The sequence below is a fragment of the Mus musculus genome, chromosome 13, assembly GCF_000001635.26.
Source record: "Mus musculus strain C57BL/6J chromosome 13, GRCm38.p6 C57BL/6J".
NCBI lineage: Eukaryota > Metazoa > Chordata > Mammalia > Rodentia > Muridae > Mus > Mus musculus.
This window is the reverse complement of record NC_000079.6, coordinates 112,285,455-112,304,192: the sequence shown is the minus strand read 5'-3', so window position 1 is coordinate 112,304,192 and position 18,738 is coordinate 112,285,455. Positions and strand designations below refer to the sequence as shown.

The following is an 18,738-nucleotide window of genomic DNA, read 5'->3' as shown; positions in this document are numbered from 1 at the left end:
AGCAAACACAGAAGTGGATGCTCACAGTCAGCTATTGGATGGATCACAGGGCTCCCAATGGAGGAGCTAGAGAAAGTACCCAAGGAGCTAAAGGGATCTGCAACCCTATAGGTGGAACAATAATATGAACTAACCAGTACCCCAGAGCTCTTGACTCTAGCTGCATATGTATCAAAAGATGGCCTAGTCGGCCATCACTGGAAAGAGAGGCCCATTGGACACGCAAACTTTATATGCCCCAGTACAGAGGAACGCCAGGGCCAAAAAAATGGGAATGGGTGGTAGGGAAGTGGGGGGGGAGGGTATGGGGAACTTTTGGTATAGCATTGGAAATGTAATTGAGGAAAATATGTAATAAAAAAAGAGAAAATGTCTCTGTTTATAATTACCTACTACCCCCAGCATAATCAATGGCTTAAAAATGAAGAGGCAAAATGTAGTGACAATTCTGGAATTTTGGCTTCTTTAAAAAAAAAAAAACCACAGAAATACTATAAAAATATGTTTTCATTTTAAGCCCAGCAGCATCTGTCTTCGATTTGCCTTGCGCTCCAGCAGAGGTTTGTCTGCTGCAGATAGTTTTTGTGATTATGTGACATTTGGAATTCTGGGAACTTTTCAGAGGGTATATAAATGCTAGAGCCCCAATAGGTGTGGCCATTGGCTGTTAGTAGTTATGCTCAAAGAAAAAACAAGAAGAAAGAAATTAGATTCAAAGATCTTCTCTCCCCCTCCTTCTTGGTCTCCTATCTAGTGATCAGGGTGGAAAGGGGGTGGAGATAAAGGGTGAGAAAAAGAAGAACCCATAAAGTAGGAAAGATCAACTACAGGGAAGATGTAAAAAGTGAAGGCTTACAGCTCATAACCTTTGGGCTAGAGCTGACTGAAGTGGTGGAAGAAGGTAGCTCCTCCTTTAATGGAAGGCACGACCTTGGCATCGTAAGAGTTGAAGCTGCCCTCAGCCCTCACTGTGAACACGTAGTTTAAGCAAAGCTGGTTCAAACTTCACACCAGAGCTCTCAGTATACAGTTACAAGACACTGAAAAGCTGACATCGGAAACCATTTCTTAATCTGACTCTCCTTCTGAGTATCCAGCACATTATTTATTATGCACCATTGTGACTCAGAAAGTCTATTTGGTAAAACAAGACATCCTAGATTCCAACCCTGGCTGCACATTAGAATTGTCCTGGGAATTTGCAACAAAAACAAAACAACAAAGAAAGAAAGAAAAGAAAAAAGTGATGTCTGAGTCCTATTCTTGGACATCTTGATTTAATTGAACTGTCATTTTACATTATTTTGCTTTTTCATTTAAAAATATCGACATCCAGGTAAGAAGAAAATATATATGAAAAGATTAAACAGCATAGGACGATGGTAAGATGATGCAGTGGTTAAGAGTACTGGCTGCTCTTACAAAGGACCCCAGCTTGATTCCCAGGGTCTACATGGCAGCTCACAAATGTCTGTTACTCATTCTGGGAGGTTTGATGCCCTTTCCAGCCTCCAGGGGCCCCCTATACATGTGTGATACATGGACATCTATGCAGCTAAAATACTCACACATGTAAAAATACATAAACAAAAATTTAAAAGTTGGTGTCTTAATGCTACTTATTTACCTATAGGCGTGGAGGGGTTTTATACATTCCAACCCCTTCCTAGAATGACTTATTTCTACCCACTGCATGAAGTCCTAGGTGGGTGAAGGAGTATTCATGGGAGATGAGCTTGGAGGTGGAGATCTATCTGTATCAGAGTGTATAGTTACAAGCATCTGTTAGGTCGGTCTTCCCCTACCACTGAGACCATGAACTCTTTTCTTGTTCTCCATCTTGAACTCCAAATAAAAAAGACTGAAGTCCTATTTCCAGGTATTCTGAGTAGCAACACAAAAGATAAGGGACATTCCCAAGGAGTAAGCAGGCGGTTAACAGGTCCCAATAGCTCTGAAACAAATGCAGCAAGGAATAGGAGAAGGAAAGTTCTGGAAGGGGCTACTTGCTGAAGTTGGTGTGGCTTTCAGAGGTTAGAACAGTGACTTGCTGTCTGTGGCTGAAGTCTGGACTACTGTCGGCCATTGGTGCCAGAGATCCCAACTTTCTCTCAAATGGTGTTACTTCTGTGGATTGATGAGATTGTGACAGGATTTGAGAAACAGAATGGAATTCTCTGAGCTCCTGTGTGTGTGTGTGTGTGTGTGTGTGTGTGTGTGTGTGAGAGAGAGAGAGAGAGAGAGAGGGAGAGAGAGAGAGAGAGAGAGAGAGAGAGAGAGAGAGAGAGAGAGAGAGAGAGAGAGAGAGAGATATGTGCATAGGAGAGTAAGGGAGCGTGGGTGTGGTGGTCAGAGAATGACTTTTGGGATTGGGTTCTGTCCCTTCATTCTGATTCCTTGGACCAGACTCAGATGGCCTGGCTTTTGCAGGAAGGGTTTTGCCCACTGAGCCATCTCACTGACCCTGGAATTATTTTAATGTTGAAATAAACAGTAACTAATAGCTTTGAGCATAATGTGGAAATAATATGTTCCTTATAAAGGTATAACTATGTTAATACAAATAGTTTGGGGTTTTGCCCTTTCCCACATAATATCTGATTATAAGCAAGTTACTATGTCAAGAAGTTTCATGACATCCCTTTTAAAGTGTACCTAAAATGTGACTTGCTGAACTTAGCACGGCTAATTTGATCATTTACTCACTATTAGTCATTTAGATGCTCACGTTGCCTCAGCTTCAAGGGTTCCTTATATCAACACTCTCCATAACTACTACTGCTGCTGCAAAAGGACACTACTATATAATTTTCAATGGTCACTTCTTTTATTGTTCCTAAAAGTTTTTTCATCTTTGTGGGCATTTATGAATTAACTATGTATTTTTGCTACCGTGAGTATAAACTCTAACAGGATGACGTCACATTGTATTACTTCAAGGCATCACTTGGCCAGGTCTAGACGAGCTTCCTGTGCAGTAAGGACGCTAACCCTTCATCAGTTAGCGATGCTCCAGCTCTGGGCTCCTCTCTGCCACTTCTGTTCTCACTTGGCTCTATTGGTTTCACTTGGTTTTAAGAATAGGTTTTTGAGTATTTATATACTCGAAAACCTATGCATATTATATTAAAATTTATAATATTGCATTTATGGCTAGACAAGTCTTTGTTAGACTTGATCACTAAATTATTTGTAAACCTTTAATTTTGAGTAACATGATTTTTTAAAAAAATTTACTTTTGTGCAATCAACTTTACTCAACAAGTCAATTATTAGGTAATTCCTTCCCCCCCAGTAATTTATAATGGCTACCTGGTTGGATACTACGTCATCCACACTTTGGAGGAGGAGCCTTGTATGTCCCTGGCTATGGCACCATGATGTGGAAAGTAGGGACCTCCCAGAACTGTTGTCTCTGCAGTGATTCATGCACAACTTTGGAGATGCAGCCGGTGGCTGCCACGCTCACACTCCAGATTCTCATGGAAGGTTCGCAGTAAGAGTTCTTGAATCTTTGTTGTTGTTGTTTCTTGCACAGTTTCAGATTCTAAAACTTTTCTGGGAACTTCTGAAGAAATCTGAACACAAAGCTAGTGTTAGTGAAAACTCCTTCACAAGTACTTCCACGGAACACCTCTGAGTCACAGCAAGGGCACCCAGGTGCTAAGCTGCTGTCTCAGTAATATTTGCAATTATGAGAAACCCTTGCATAATGCTCAGAATAGGCCAGGCACTGTGATAAGCACTCTACTCATCTGATTATTTAATTCTTACTTTAAGAAGTAGGGACTGTGGTTTCTTTCATTTTGTGGGTGAAGGAACCCAGGTTGAGAGTAAGTGGTTTATCCAGAGTTGCATGGGTAGTAAATGGAGGAACCCAACTAATGCTGAAGGTTCTTAGACCCAGTTCTCCCCTCTGACCCATAGACCCCATGACCTGTAACCGCCCAGTCACTGTGGTCTGTAATTGCCCTTTTACCAGCATGCAAAGACCCCATATGATCCATTGGACGCTGACCTTTCTTTGGTTCAGGATGGGCACACCACATTCCCACATTCCCACATTCCATTCTGTCCTGTGGCAGCCTATCCCCAACTCTCCACCATTGTACAAGCTTTGTGGCTCAGGAACATCATCCTGTTAGAGTCTCTACTCACATTAGCAAAAATACATCTCACAGCCAAGCCAAAGGTGGAAGCACAGCAGCGATATTGATCACACAACCAGGGAAGATGGCAAAGCAAGCGGCAGAGGCGCAAAGCTCCTCAAAGTGTGTGAGAAGATTTCCTTAAAATGTGAAGATAGATGCTAAAATAATCAAGAGATGAGAAATTCATATAGAAAAAGAGTGATGTTCTTTTTCTCTAAAAATTGGATTTTCTAAGCTTATTCTAAACTGAACACATACACACACTCTCTCTTACACACACACACACACACACACACACACACACACACAGAGGAGAGAAAGAGAGGGAGAGGGAGAGAGGCATTTATTGACCATTTAAACTTGTAAACACAAAACTGCAAATTAAATTCTACTGGACAAAAATCAGTAATAAATTCCATTGCTACTAAAAAGAATACAACAGCAGGACATGAAGACACTTGGATTTGTGGGTATGTGTTAGTAAAATCTCCCCCAACATTATAGGCTAAAGGGACTAGAGTGAGAAAAAAAAACTGTATGTAGCATCATCTAAGATCTACCAGCTGTCCAGGGACATTAGTTTTTATTCTACTGTGGTTTTTGCACCCCTGCCTCAGTTGAAAAGAGGTGCTTTGTCATGAATCCACTACAGAGGAGAGGGCAGCTTGAACCTGGGGAGAGAGCTTGCCCCAAGGAATTTAGATGAGTCATTTGTAATAGTCTTTTTAAGTCAACCAGCACTTTCCAAGTCAACACTATAGGCTGGGATGGCTTCAAGGGCTTTGCATGTATTACTTCATTAAATCTTGATAAAAATCTTAAGGGGATCATCATAACTATCTTTATAAGCCTCGTAGAACCCACAGTAGCGCTTACTAGGCAATTACTGTGGGCCAGGCATAGTTCCCAGTACTTTGCATGTATTAATTAATTCAACCCTTGTATCACACCTTTGTAGCCTCATCTCAGCAAGTACGTCTTGCAAAGTGGGAAGAGCTGGGAGCCAAGACATTAAACAGTATCTGGTACCCTTGGGACATGAGCATTTTCTGTGGTTTCAATGACCACAGAGTCCCCAGCACTCCATCACTGGGAATCCCTCTGTCCTTCAATCTCACATGTAAAGAGGGAGGGTGTGGTGTTATATATTTAGAGTGGAAGTTAATTCTCAATTCTGAAAGTGTCATTATTTTTTGAAGAAAGGGCACGACTGTGCTACCACCCCCCCCCCCCCAAACAGAAACAAACACAAAGAGGAAACAATAGAATGGGTAAGGACGTCTTAATGAAAACAGATCGATATTGAAGGAAATTTCTTCTATGGAATAACCAAACTTAAAAAACTATAATTACTAGAATAATAAGGATCCACATCAAAACTGGACTGATTGCCAGGGCAATATAAAGCTGGGAAACTTGGATGGTACCCAAGTGTTCAAACAGCATCCTTAAGTCAATTCTTCTATGACTATCAGATCCCTGTGTACCATCTCATGCCCAGTGGTTCCCTGCCAGGTCAATCTGCTTATGGCCCAAAGCCTAGGGATACTTTTTCACATAATATTAAATAAGCACAGAATAAGAGCATCAAGTCAGGTGGATTTAGATGGCCCTCTCACTGATTTAAAAACCAAGGTGTTAAAAATAAGTAGCTGTCCATTCTGATTCACTGTGGTGAAACCTCAGATCAAAGCCATGATCTCAGTGGTGAAACAGAAGGCACCACAACCAACCTGCCAGGGACCCAGGTTGAAAAGTTGTTTCATGCGCCTTTGTTTACAGCTGCCCCAGGCCCTCTAAACCATCTTTTGGAGAAGTGTCGACTTGTTGCCTCACAGAACAAAGGGACTGAGAAGAAGGCTCAGAAGCATCTGAGATAGAAGCCAAGCCCTGTCTGTGGATGCAAAGCCTCTGGCCATCACAGGGCTTCCCCAGGTCACATGCCAGCACGGCCTCGCGCTCTGACCCCCTCCTTCTTTCTCTTGTTCGGATGCTGATGTCATTCTTTGCTCCCTAGGCCAGCTTCTATGGAGACTGTTCCACCCCACCCTGGAAGAACTTGGGCTGCCAATATGAGCTCAGGTTTCTTGGCTTATCTCCCTATAGCCTAGCCCAATGGCATCGGACAAGAGGAAAGATAATGCTCTGTCAAGAACTCCAGCTGTCTCCCCGATAGTGAGTGCTGCATGTCAAGAAAGGGCTGGTGGGATGCACTGATGGACAGAAGAGGTGTGTCTGGGGGTAAAGGGTAGCATGAGGAGAGATGAGACTGGGAGCAAGCCTCCTGAGTTAACATGGCTGCCTTGCTCTTATCTTGTTGCCTTTGGCAGTCCTGCAACCTTGGGTGGACCAAAAATGGAGTCTCATCTCAGAGACATGAGATGATTAAAATGCAGAGTTTGTCACCATGCCTGCTACCTGAGCTGAGGAACTACCTCTTCTAGTAACAGTTAATCTGGGTTAGCAATCTTGACTGTGTTGTTTCTCTTTGGCAGCTGATACTCACGGGTGCTGTGGCGGGCGCCATCTTGCTACCGAGGAGCTTTGGGAACGGGCTGTGGTGAAGCTATGAAGAACACACACTTTTTTTCCCCACTAGATAAGGGAAAACTACATCTTTTGCCCTTCACTTATTCTTGTATTGCTTTGGGTTTTGTTTGTTTGTTTTTGAAGAAAGTAGTCACCAATTTCATAAATAGGAAAAAAAATTGGCCCTGTTAGTATCAATTGACATTGGCTACTGCGACCCCTCCCCCCAGATGATCACCGTAGAGGATTTGGACAATACTGTGATAAGGAGAGAAATACCTGACACCTGAGAACAAAGCAGGCTCTCATTTGAGCTATGAGGGAGACTCAGACGAGCTACAAAAGGAGAAACTCAATTTTTAACAAATGAAGAAGGCTCTAATTTCAAAGATCTCAATGTCCTAAGAGACCAAACGAGTCTACAGATACAAAAAAAAAAAAAGTGCCAGAAGAATTAAACAGAATGTCTTTAACTTAGCCTGGATTCTTTACTGGAGTTGTGGGTAGTAGTATAAAAGGCATTATTGGGTCAATAGATAGCACTGGGGTACATAGCATAGATTGAATGAATACACACACATATGGGGTGGGGATGGCAGGGAGGGAAAATGAATGGAAGGAAGAGAGTAAATAATAAAACAGGCTAAAATATTACGTTATATGAATGTAATTTGGGTGGAGACTTTCAGTCTTATATTTCTGTAAATTAAAATCTCTCTTCAGGAGCTGGGGAGACAGTAGAGTGGGCAGGACTTCTTGCCGTGTGAGTGTTGAGGGCCAGAGTTTGAGTCCCAGCAACCCTGTAAAAAGTCAAATAGGGAAATGTGTGCATCTGCCATGTGGGGAAGATACAGGAGCACTGCTGTGGATTGATGGCAAGTCAGTCCAGGCAAAATGGCCTCTGGCCTCCCGATGCTCATCCCACAGGTATAAACATCCTCTCCCCATCCTCTCACTGGCCTCTCTCTCTCTCTCTCTCTCTCTCTCTCTCTCTCTCTCTCTCTCTCTCTCTCTCTCACACACACACACACACGCACACACACACACACACACGTGAAGTTATTTTCAAATAAGCTAAAAAAAAATGATCAGAGCACTTGCTTACTATGTGCCTATATTTTATGTTTGAGGGCACACTTAGAAATAGAAATGTTTCCTGCACAGAGCACAACACCTTCTCCTTCCCCAGTATAACCAATGACCCAGGACAAGCTCTTTAATGTCCCAGTGCTAGGCTCAGTTTTTACAGACAGAGATAAATGAAGGACACTTATAAAACACACACATCTCTTAGCAGAGAGTTCATTGTGGGTGAAACTCTGAGGACTTTAGAAGGTAGATCAGAAAATCGGAGATGCAGATCCTTCACGACATAACAGAGTACGCAGACACTAAACCCCGCCCCCGCCCCCCCCACAGGCTTTCTGAGCACACTGGGCATGTGACAACCTCTAGAAGCAGTCTTTCTATGAGATGGTGTCTAGCCCAACCACACCAACTACATGCCACACTTTTCTCATGGACCCTGAGCCATGATGTGCTCTTTTGTTAAGGTGCCAAAATGGTGGCCCCCAAAGAGGGAAATCCATTGGGAAGGGGGAAATCTACAGAGGTGCAGTCCTGCAATGCAGTGGGGCTCGTGAACAGAGAAGATGGAGAACTGTGTGGCGAACCAGTTCAGTTCTGCTTGAGTAGAGGGTTAGACTTCTGAAATGGATCTGGTGACATCGTGGGAAACCACGGAGACTTGGCTACCCAAGCAGGGCTTCCTCAATCTCTGGATACCATCCTCATAGTCCGCCCCTAACAACAGAGCTGTCCTGTAGTGGAGAATTGCATCACTCCCCGTTTGCCCAGCCTCCCTAAGGTGTGACTGGGAGCTGTTTGGCTAATACCAGTCAGGGGCTCCCTTCTGTTCATCTCCATAAAAGGTACTGAGAAGGGTAGAAGGGGAGGAATGCTCAGGTTACTGGAGGTGGAGTCTTCTGAGGTATTGATTGACGTGAGCCTCCGCTGTCTCTGGAATGGACCAGTCTCTCATAGCCTGGCCCAAGAGCTGTCTGATGGGAAGAAAGGGGCAGAACAGAGAGGAGGTGAAGCCAGGGTTGGTCTGAAATGGCCCAAAACTTTGGCAAAAAGATTCTTCCACCCTTCTTTTTCTCTGTTCTCCTTCCTTTACCCAGGGATGAATAAGGCTGAGTATCACCTTAGGGAATTGATTCTAACCCATGGATTGTTGGCTCAGTGTGCTCTCCTTCTGCCTATACTGTCAATCAGAAAACCAACCTCAAATTCAGTCTTTCAGCCTGAAAGCATCAGGTAAACCCAGGTAAGGCCCCCTCTTCACCCCCTCCTTTGCCTGCTTTCTCTTGCCCTCTTCCTTGAACCCTTTCAAATTTGCTTATTCCTTTGCGGGCACCTGGATATGGCCCAGCAGTTTGAACTTTTGTTTTTTCAGCATAACGCAAGTAAGTCTCCGTTGGCGTTCCCATTTTAGACCAGAAGCTGAGTGTTAAAATCAGCACATTTGTGTGTTGATCTAAAATATCCCAGGGTAACTTGATTGTGAAAAGTAGCTCGTTGATTTTATCTTTTTCATTGATGTCTTAATTTTCTTGTTAAATTTTTATAGCTACCCAATAAAACAACACACTGCGGCAAAAACAAACATAGGGTTTAAAGAAAAACAGACTTGGGATTCCAGCTTTGCTGTCCAACTTTGTGGTAATTGTTCGGTTAGGTCATGAGCTTTCTGAATTACGCTGATACAACGGAATAAACAGAAAGAGGCCGGTAGTAGATCCCTTGTGAGTTGGTCTGTGTGTAGTCTTTAGCACAGGAGACTGGCTCTACAGTGCTTGGGGGACATCAGTTCTACCACTGTGTTATCTACACATAGTGTCTGTTCAGAGTTGGCACCAAAGAGGTGTTCTCGCTCATCTCTTGCATGCCAACTTTCCATATAAATCGAGTAAGAATGCATTTCATATATATATGTACACACACACACACACACACACACACACACACACACACACACACATATATATATATATATATAAAATTTTGCCTTATGTCTTAGTTGGGTTTTTCAGTGTTCTACTGAACACCATAATCAGAAGCAACTTGAGGCAGGAAGGTTTGTATCATCTGACAATCTGATAATATTCCACCACGAGGGAAAGGCAGCTCAGGGGCTCTAGGTGGGAACCTTGAGGTCGGAACTGAACCAGAGGCCATGGAGGAGAGTACTCACTGGCTTGTTCTCTGTGGCTTGCTCAGCCTGCTTTCTCCCCCTCCGCTTTTCAGGACAGGATTTTTTCTGTGTAGCCCTGGCTGTCCTGGAATTCATTCTGTAGCAAGGCTAGCCTTGAGCTCATAGAGATCCTCCTGTCTCTGCCTCCCGAGTGCTGGGATTAAAGGCGTATATCACTTTCCCATACAAGACCACATGCCCAGGGATGGCACTGCTCACAGTAGGCTGGGCCTCCTGTGGTGACCATCCACATCATCACTAAATACGAAAATTCCTCCACAGACCAGCTATAAGCCAACCTGATAGAGTTCACTTTCTCAGTTAAGGTTTCCTCTTACCTGATGACCTCAGCTTGTGTCAGGCTAACAAAAAACAAACAAACAAAAAAGCAAAACAAAAAAACTAAACAGCATATTTGATTCCTGAGAGTTGACTTCTATCATTTAACCTATGATGATTGCATTATATGACACATAGACACACAGACAGATACACACAATTGCCTTAGATGTGAAAAACTGGGGTTAAAACCCCATAGGAGGAACAGCAATATGAACTAACCAGTACCCCCTAAGCTTATGTCTCTAGCTGCATATGTAGCAGAAGATGGCCTAGTTGGCCATCATTGGGAGGAGAGGCCCTTGGTCTTGCAAAGATTGGGTCTTGCCCCAGTACAGGGGAATGCCAGGGCCAGGAAGCAGGAGTGGGTGGGTTGGGGAGCAAGGCAGGGGGGTGGTATAGGGGACTTTCGGGATAGCATTAGAAATGTAAATGAAGAAAATATCTAATAAAAAATTGTTTAAAAAAAGAAAAGAAAAACTGAGTTAAGTCATAGATTATAAGGAGTTTCTCCTGCATTGTCTGGAGCAGGAGGAGTTTGTGACTTGCACCATGTACTGCACACACAGAGGAGATGCGCACATACAGCCTGGTAGACAGAGATGGGAGCAGACATGGAAACAGTGAGGTCATGAGAGCCTGAAACTGGAAGAAGCAAGAAAAGAGTCTTCTCTGAAAGTTCTAGAAGGAGTGCGCTCCCGCTAACATCTTGATTTCAGACTTCCGTCTTTCAGAACGCACACAGAGAGATTTCTGTTGTTTTAAGCATCACTTGGTGGTGGTTCTTCATGACAGTAGCTCACGGATACTAGTCAACTGTCCTAACCCAAGCAGAAGACCAGCCCTTCCTCTCATCCTCGCAGCAATGCTTCTGCAAGAGACGGGCTGTGAGGAGCCTGCAGTCCTGAGGATGCTGCACTGGCTACAGTCAACTTCATCAGCTCCATTTCCCAACAGCGCTCCAGTAGACCTGACCCTCCTCACTCTGACCCACCCAGGGAGTGCCTGGGACAGAGGAGGCTGTGGAGTCCTGTCTCTGGCTTTCTCTCTGAACAAAGCTTTACTTTGCTCAAGTTGTGGCAGAGCTGAAAATGTAGATAACGTAGATTATCTACAGTTACAGAGCACGTTGACTTGAGCAGGAACCTCTGTGTTCTGTAGTAAGTTTTACTACAGTGCTTTCTTGCATGTGGGCTTTGAGAGGGAAGACAGCCAGGGGAAGCACGTGGGATCAGAGTTGTTGCTATGGTGAGAGCAGAAAGCACAAGACACAGGAACAGGCACGGGGAAGCCCTGCAGTCTTAGGTTTTCTCCTTCTGGAGTTTACAAAGCAAGCTAGAGTCTGGTCCAGTCAGATAACCTGGTCTTGAAACCCAAAGAGACCTTGTGGATATGCAAAACCATGCCCAGCACATGGGAGAAGAAACCAAAGCCAAGAGAGAGCCATCGGCTCAGGCAGCTCTGGAGGTTTGAGACAAGACTTTGTAGAAAATCACAGTCATAGAGATTTACCTTCTTAGTCCTGCGTGCACTCTCTCCCCCATTTTCTCAGCCATGAGCTAGCTGAGTTCTGGTCTATGTTTAGACACTTGATGAATTGAAAGCTTACTTTGTTGTCTGCACAGAGAGCACTCAGGTCTAGGTCCTCCCTATTAGTTACCAGTGGATTGTGATTATTATAAGAGTTACCTTGAACTGCTCAGTCATGCCACCTGAAATGTTAGGGGGGTGAACTGAGCAGTTTACAACCCTTGCTTCATAGTGAAACATCCTGGGGGTAGGGATCAAGCCATAGTCACACCCATTTTATTGGATACCCCACAGGTAAAAGCCAAGTTCACTATTTTCAATGCCCCCTAACTTCCCACCCCCAGCTTATATCTTTTGCATCTAAGTTCAGGACCCAGTGGACTGTGTAGTATCTGCTGTAGAACGATATCCTCTGAGCACCACAGCTGCCATTTCCATCAGAGCAGCTGTGGTTACTTGCAGGAGACCCTCAAAATGGAGCCTGTTGACAGTGGACATTCATTCATTTGCCTCTTAAAGAAGGCGTGAAGAGGATCACTGGAGTCTCTCTTCAGATCCTGTCTACTCCCTCCCACACCTCCCAGACATTTGTATGCAATTCTTCCTTAACTGCATGTGACCTTGGGGCCTTGGGGGGGGGGGTTCTAGGACACACAGACTGTGGATGTTTCACCGAGAGGGGGACTCCATCTACACAGTGTTAGAAAAGTTATCTCTATTGGGGTGAGATTTTGGGGTAGTATGGCAGCTTGGGGGTCACTCATGATCTCGTGAGTAATTTCTCATCTCTATTCAGTAAACAAGCCCAATAAGGTCATTGGTTCTCCCAGTCTTGGTAGACTATTAGGAGGAGGTAGACATTTGTCTATTTATTCCTAGAGAAAGTTTACAAAATATATTTAAGCTGCTTCCAGAAGATATGTCTTGTCGACATATACATGCGAATCTGGTGCTGTTGGCTTCAATTCATAGTAGATCCCTTCCCTCAAGTTCCACACTCAGCCCATCTCTCTCTCTCTCTCTCTCTCTCTCTCTCTCTCTCTCTCTCTCTCTCTCTCCCTCTCTCTCTCTCCCTCTCTCTCTCTCTCTGTCTCTCTCTCCCCCTCTCGATCCCCTGGACTGTACCATTCCTGGAGATACCGTAATACCAGGCCGATGCACCGAGTGGCTGAAGCAAGCTCTCATTTTACCTCCCTGTCATATCAGATAATAAACTGGTAAGAACAGCCACTCTCACTTCATCTTAGGTCAAAGGCTGGGAAGCAATCATGCTCAATTTCTCAACCTTTTTAGTCATTTAACCATAGTTTGCTAAATGAGATAACATTGAAGTCTACTCATGCCTTAAAAGTTATGAGGCTTTCCCGTGCTTTTACAGTGGGGGAAGGCTTGGGGAGTGGTGATAGAACTATGTGGGTATCATTTCTGTCAACTATCTCTCAGAACTTACTCTGAGAGGCCCCCTTGGGGTTTTGACTGAAGAAGGTATGCAATCTAGTCCACCCAACAGCAACTGAACCTCCTCAGTGAGACGGTTACATTTAAGTTAGAGGTCAAGGGGATGATCAAGTGGTACTAAAATCACCAGCAACAGCCACAGCCATGATTTGGAACACCGGGCCTCAACAAGGGGGCAACTGCTTAAATGCCATTATGTATCTTTGCAGTGAACAGCTTTTCCATCATTTTACTGCAAAGGAAGCGAAGGTCCAGAGAGGTCAGATAAAATGTGGAGCCTGAAAAGCTGAACTGATTTGCTTTTCAGAGCTATGAATGTGTAAACCTCTGCTGCCATCAGAGAGAAAGGAGTGAGAGATGGAGAGATGGAGAGAGAGAGAGAGAGAGAGAGAGAGAGAGAGAGAGAGAGAGAGAGAGAGTTAGAGTTAATATTATGGGAAGAATCAGGTAGAAGAATTGCCCTGAATTGCTCCCACAAAAGATGCTGCAAGAAAATATTCTAAACCAGCACTTTAGTTATTTCCCAAGCTCACTCCAGATAGAAAGAGCCAGGCTGGCACAGATACATTTGTTTTGAAGGACTTGTTCTTCTGCAGTCAGTCCCTGCTCCCTCAGATTAGTCTCCCAAATGACCACCGTGTTTCTCTGTGATTCTGCGGCTTGGCAACACTCTTCTCTAACCAGCACAAGCAGCTTGATTCTAAGCAGAGCTCTCACTTCTGCTGATTGCCATCAGTGGAACAAAACGTACAGGGAGGAGAGGAGGTGGTGGTGGGGGAACTACAGTAAGCCCCCTTCCTGTGGTGCCTGTCTACAGACTCAGTGTGAATCAAGATGTTCTCAAGATCGATCTCTCTCTCTCTCTCTCTCTCTCTCTCTCTCTCTCTCTCTCTCTCTCTCTCTCCCTCTTTACCCCCTCTCTGAGCAAGAATTGGAGAAGACTCTATCTGCCTCAGGAATCTAAATCTATGTTATTATTTGAGAAATCCATTGAGCAAACATCATTTACCCATGCCACGAAGCCAGATCTAGAGGAGGTGACCTTGCCTTGAAGCATCGATAATTGGGAAAAAGAAAGAAGAAATGGCTATTGCTAATGAGGCTTCCGCAAGCCACCATTTCATAGTGTAGCTGAAAGAAAGAAACTAACCAAGCTCTGAGAAGCTGCAGAATCCTAGTGCGGCGAGTGGGTTAGATGCCGTACGTTTCATTAAAAGGCTCTGGGAAGGTCTGCTGTATTTAAAGTGTGGGAATTCCCCTCCATCGTACATAGAAAAAATGGTCTAATTACACAGATGACAAATACATGTGTGGAGGCACACAGCACATGCAAAGCCACACTCACACAGACTGACAGGCTGTGAGTCTGATGATGGCAATGAATCTCACAGCCTACTTGGCCCGTGGAAGGATGACTTTCTGTATGCAAATGAAGGGTAGGGGGAAAAAACCCACTCTGCCATTGCAATTAAATAATACAGTATTAAGTCACTGCACGGTCTTGAACGAGGTGTGGCATCAGCAGGACCCGTCTGTGGGTCAGGTCTCTCTTGGAGGGGAATCCACAGTGCCTCGTGATGGCTGAAGTGACGAAATATGAGATTTACGGGCTGAAAGAGGCCCGGTATGCATTCTGATATTGCTTTCTCTAACATACTTTATGACATGACATAAAGATGATACTATCTAAAGTAGCTGATATGTCTCAAACCAAAGAGTAGGACTAGGAATACATCCGCAAGACAGAAAGCCCGTAAGCTTTTTTTTTCTTTTCTTTTCCTAAAAGCTTATCAAGTCCTTACCAGGTTTGTTTTCACACACACACACACACACACACACACACACACACACACACACACACACACACACTCACACACACACACCTTTCCTCTTCTCCTTACAAACTGGAAATCTCTTCGCCATTGGAGTGGTAAAACATCGTGTTACCTTTGTGCTGATCAAACACAGAAGAGGTGCTGAAATCCATGGTAGCCTGTCTCATCGTTTACCATCAGAACGGCAAAAAAAACCCAGTCAGGGCTCTGGAGAGGAGAAAACACCATTTCACACACTGCAGCCAACGTCAGTCAGCTTCAGCATCGTTGGCGTCAGCTCCCGTTGTAGAATTAAGTGTGTGTTAGATCTGCCGGGCGCCTTCAAGGCTACCTTTGCAAAGACATAAAAAACACTCTTTCTGCAGGGGAGGAAGTGTTACTCTCAGAATCCCATTCACCATCAACACTGACGTGTGAGTATTATATACCCTTCCCCCAAGCAGACAGACAAAACATCCCAAACCCTAAAATAAGACAGCCTTCACGGGGGTGCCTGCCTTGGATCTGGGCCAGGAAAATGCTGCAGATCTCAGAGCTTCGGCTGAGGCGACTGGAAGGTCGCTTTAAACCAATAGAAACCTCAATGAGTGAGTGAGATTCACAGGGCCAGACGGAGCATGTGCAAAGCCGCCAGCGCAGACTGCGTGCTGGCTGTTTGTTCTTGGTGGAGTGAGAACTGCATTTGGGTCATGTGAGCAGAGACGGGCCATCTCAGTGGAATAGGATGTAAATATTGTAGCAGGAGGCTGCAGTCCACGTGCCCTGCTGAGTAGTTATGCACTGCTGCTGGGGGTGGGGGGATGGGGGGAGGTTCAGGCTCCCTGCAGTGACCTCCTCCTGTCAGAGAGACTTTGAGGGTGGGCAGTGAAAGGTTGAAGGTCAAGGTTCAAATATCTGTGCAGACTAAATCAAACAGCCTGCAGTCACAAGGCTGTGCCTTACTGCATTCTGCATGAAGCCTGACAAGTCACCAGCCATACTGCTTCGAGAAGCAGTCAAATAAATTCATCCTCTAGGGTTAAAAACCTGAGGGGGAAATCTTGCTCTTATTTGCATACGGTGGTACTGTCTATTGCTAGGGGAAGACATCTGTCTAGTTCGTTTGTGTTTTTACAAAATGAAGACATTTCCTTTGTGGTTTTGGCTTTATATCTATATGTGTGCACACCTGAGCGTGTATATGTCACAGGTCCATCAGGAATCTCTTTTCAGGATCACCTTCCTTGTTTTTTCCAGAGAGAGTCTCTCCCTGACACCCAGGCCTTGTCCGGGTGCCTAGGTTGGCTGGCAGGAAGCCAGGATTCTCCTATCTGTCCTCCAAGAGCCTGGGTGGTGAGTGATAGCACCTGGCTTTTTGTATGTCACTGATCATGGCAACTCCCTTTTCTTTTTAACTAACAGATATTTGATTTTAGACATAGTGCTGGAAATGTTTTCTTTTTTTCCTCTGCGTATGGCTATATTAATACTTTTTTTTTGTAGTACAGAGATTAAACCCAAACATTATATACTAGATAAGTGGTCAACTACTGAACTACACTCTTAGTCTTTACATTTGTTTTGATATAGAATGGTCTAGTCTATGTTCTGTGTTCTTTTGTAGGCAGTTCTCTTTTATCTTTTGACACATATTTTCTACTTGCCTGTCATTTATTTTTCATAAAAAAGGGCCTCACATCTCTATGACAATGCTACCACTCACTAGTAATATCACTCACTCACAAGCACTGTTATTCACCTCACAGAACCATGACTCAGCAGTACTGTTACTATGACTCAGCAGGACTGTTAGTATGACTCAGCAGGACTGTTATTATGACTCAGCAGTACTATTATTTACCCAACAATGTTATTCATCGCTATTCTTTTCCACTTGGGCTCCTTCCTTTCAAAATACTCTGCAGTATTTGATTTAAAAATACAAGCAGAGGCTGGAGAGATAACTCAGTGGATCAAGTTGTTGCTTTAGCATTTTTAGAGTCCAGGATGTGGCAGTTTGACTGTCATCTCAGTGCTGGGGAGGTGGAGACAGGATTTCAGGAGCAAGCTGGATGGCTAGACTAGCAGTGAGCTCTGGATCTGATGGAGGGACTGTGCCTTAATATATAAAGGGTGAGCAATCAAGAAAGACACTCATGTCAACTGTGGTCCCTACATGTGTATGCTGAAATGGTCACCCACACATATATATATACCACACATATATATACCCCACAAGCAAACACACACATCATGCATACAGAGGAGAAATACAACACATTGTTGACAGATGAGCTAGGTGGTGTAGGACAGCAGGACTGGGAGAAGAACAACTGCTGAAGTCAGCCTTCTGATACTCTAGCCTGTTGCCTGGAGTGTTTCCAAACCCACTGCTATATGGAACCAGGGTGGGCTCAGTGGTTTGTAGAATGACTCCTGAAAAGATATACACGCCTTAAGCCCCAGAACCCATGAACATGACCTTGATGGCAAACTGAGTCTGTTCAGCTCTAACGACATAAAGGAGCTCTCTTTGAAATGTGTCTCAGTGGTTTCTATTGTTCAGAGGAACATGCAGAGGTAAGGGGGTGGGGGAGAACATGGAACAACACAACCTCCTGTCATTTGTCACTTATGCCACCAAAGCAGGAAGAACTTAGGAACCCATTGTCTCCTAAAGCCTAGAGGGGGAGCTGGGTTCTGGCAGCACCTTGATTTTCAACTTTGGATTTCCAGACTGTGAAATAGTAAGTTTTGGTTGGTTATTGGAAGCCACCAAGTTTGTGATAATTTTCTTACAGCAGCTTCAAGAAATTAACACAGAGGACTCTCAAAATATTATCTCTCCAGTTAGTAGATTTCTGTGAAAGCATTTATCATGACCCAAACCAAAGTATGGCTGTTAGTTTGTAAGGGACTCATTCTGAAGAGAGGCAGGTAGGCAGACCGAAGACGAGGGCTTGAGTGTGTTATATAGGTGTGGCTTGGGCAAACGTCATGATTTTTTGGAGCTCTGCCTTTTAATCTGTTGCATGGGAACCAACTTCTTATGAGAATTCATGGTTATCATTCAGTCACTTTTCTGGGCTTCTAAAAAGGTTAGTTTTTTTTTTTTTAAATGTATTTTCCAGTTCATTTTGAGTGAGGGTGTAATGTCCTACTGCAATCAAGATATAGAATATTTCTATCACTTTTAAAGCTCTCTGGTGCTCCTTGCAGGCTAGCCCCTCTCCTGGGAAGTGTATATTCACAACCTAATGGGAGAGGGAGAAAAAAACCAGTGGACAGGTAAGCAACTTAGCACTTAATGGTAGGAAAACAGTATATGCTCTAAAGGGCATTTAAAGTTTTGGTGCATTTTGCTTTGTACTTTTTGTAGTGTTATCTTTATTAGAACATATAGTATATTTTGTACTAACACTTTAATTCATGAATATCATATACGTTGATTATATTCACTCTTATTCTTTCTCTTGCTCCTCCTCTTCTCTCTTGATTTCTTTCCTCTTTCCAGAGATAGGGTTCTTTCTCCTCTCTCTCTCCCTCTCTTTCTCTCTCTCTCTCTCACACACACACAGGCACATATATAACATTCACACACACACAAGCATACACACACACATCTATGCACAGATTTATATACATACATATATTTATGTGT

At 44.0% G+C, this 18,738-nt stretch overlaps 1 protein-coding gene across 7 annotated transcripts in view; it reads right to left on the bottom strand.

Annotated features, from left to right (window-relative positions):
- Positions 1-15,742, bottom strand: part of Ankrd55 (ankyrin repeat domain 55) — a 95,555-nt gene extending 79,813 nt beyond the window's left edge. For 3 of the 7 annotated variants that reach the window (NM_001168403.1, NM_029898.3, NM_001168405.1), the window contains exon 1: positions 15,211-15,742. Coding sequence is in view for 5 of the 7 variants with exons in the window: in NM_029898.3 (NP_084174.2) it covers positions 15,211-15,265 (55 nt within the window). In the remaining 2 variants the exon portion in view is untranslated. Of the gene's footprint in view, positions 1-3,312; positions 4,310-15,210 lie in introns of all 7 variants that reach the window. The other 4 variants (XM_017315638.2, XM_006517789.3, NM_001168404.1 and 1 more) reach the window with 4 other exon arrangements.
- Positions 15,743-18,738: the final 2,996 nt, after the last annotated feature.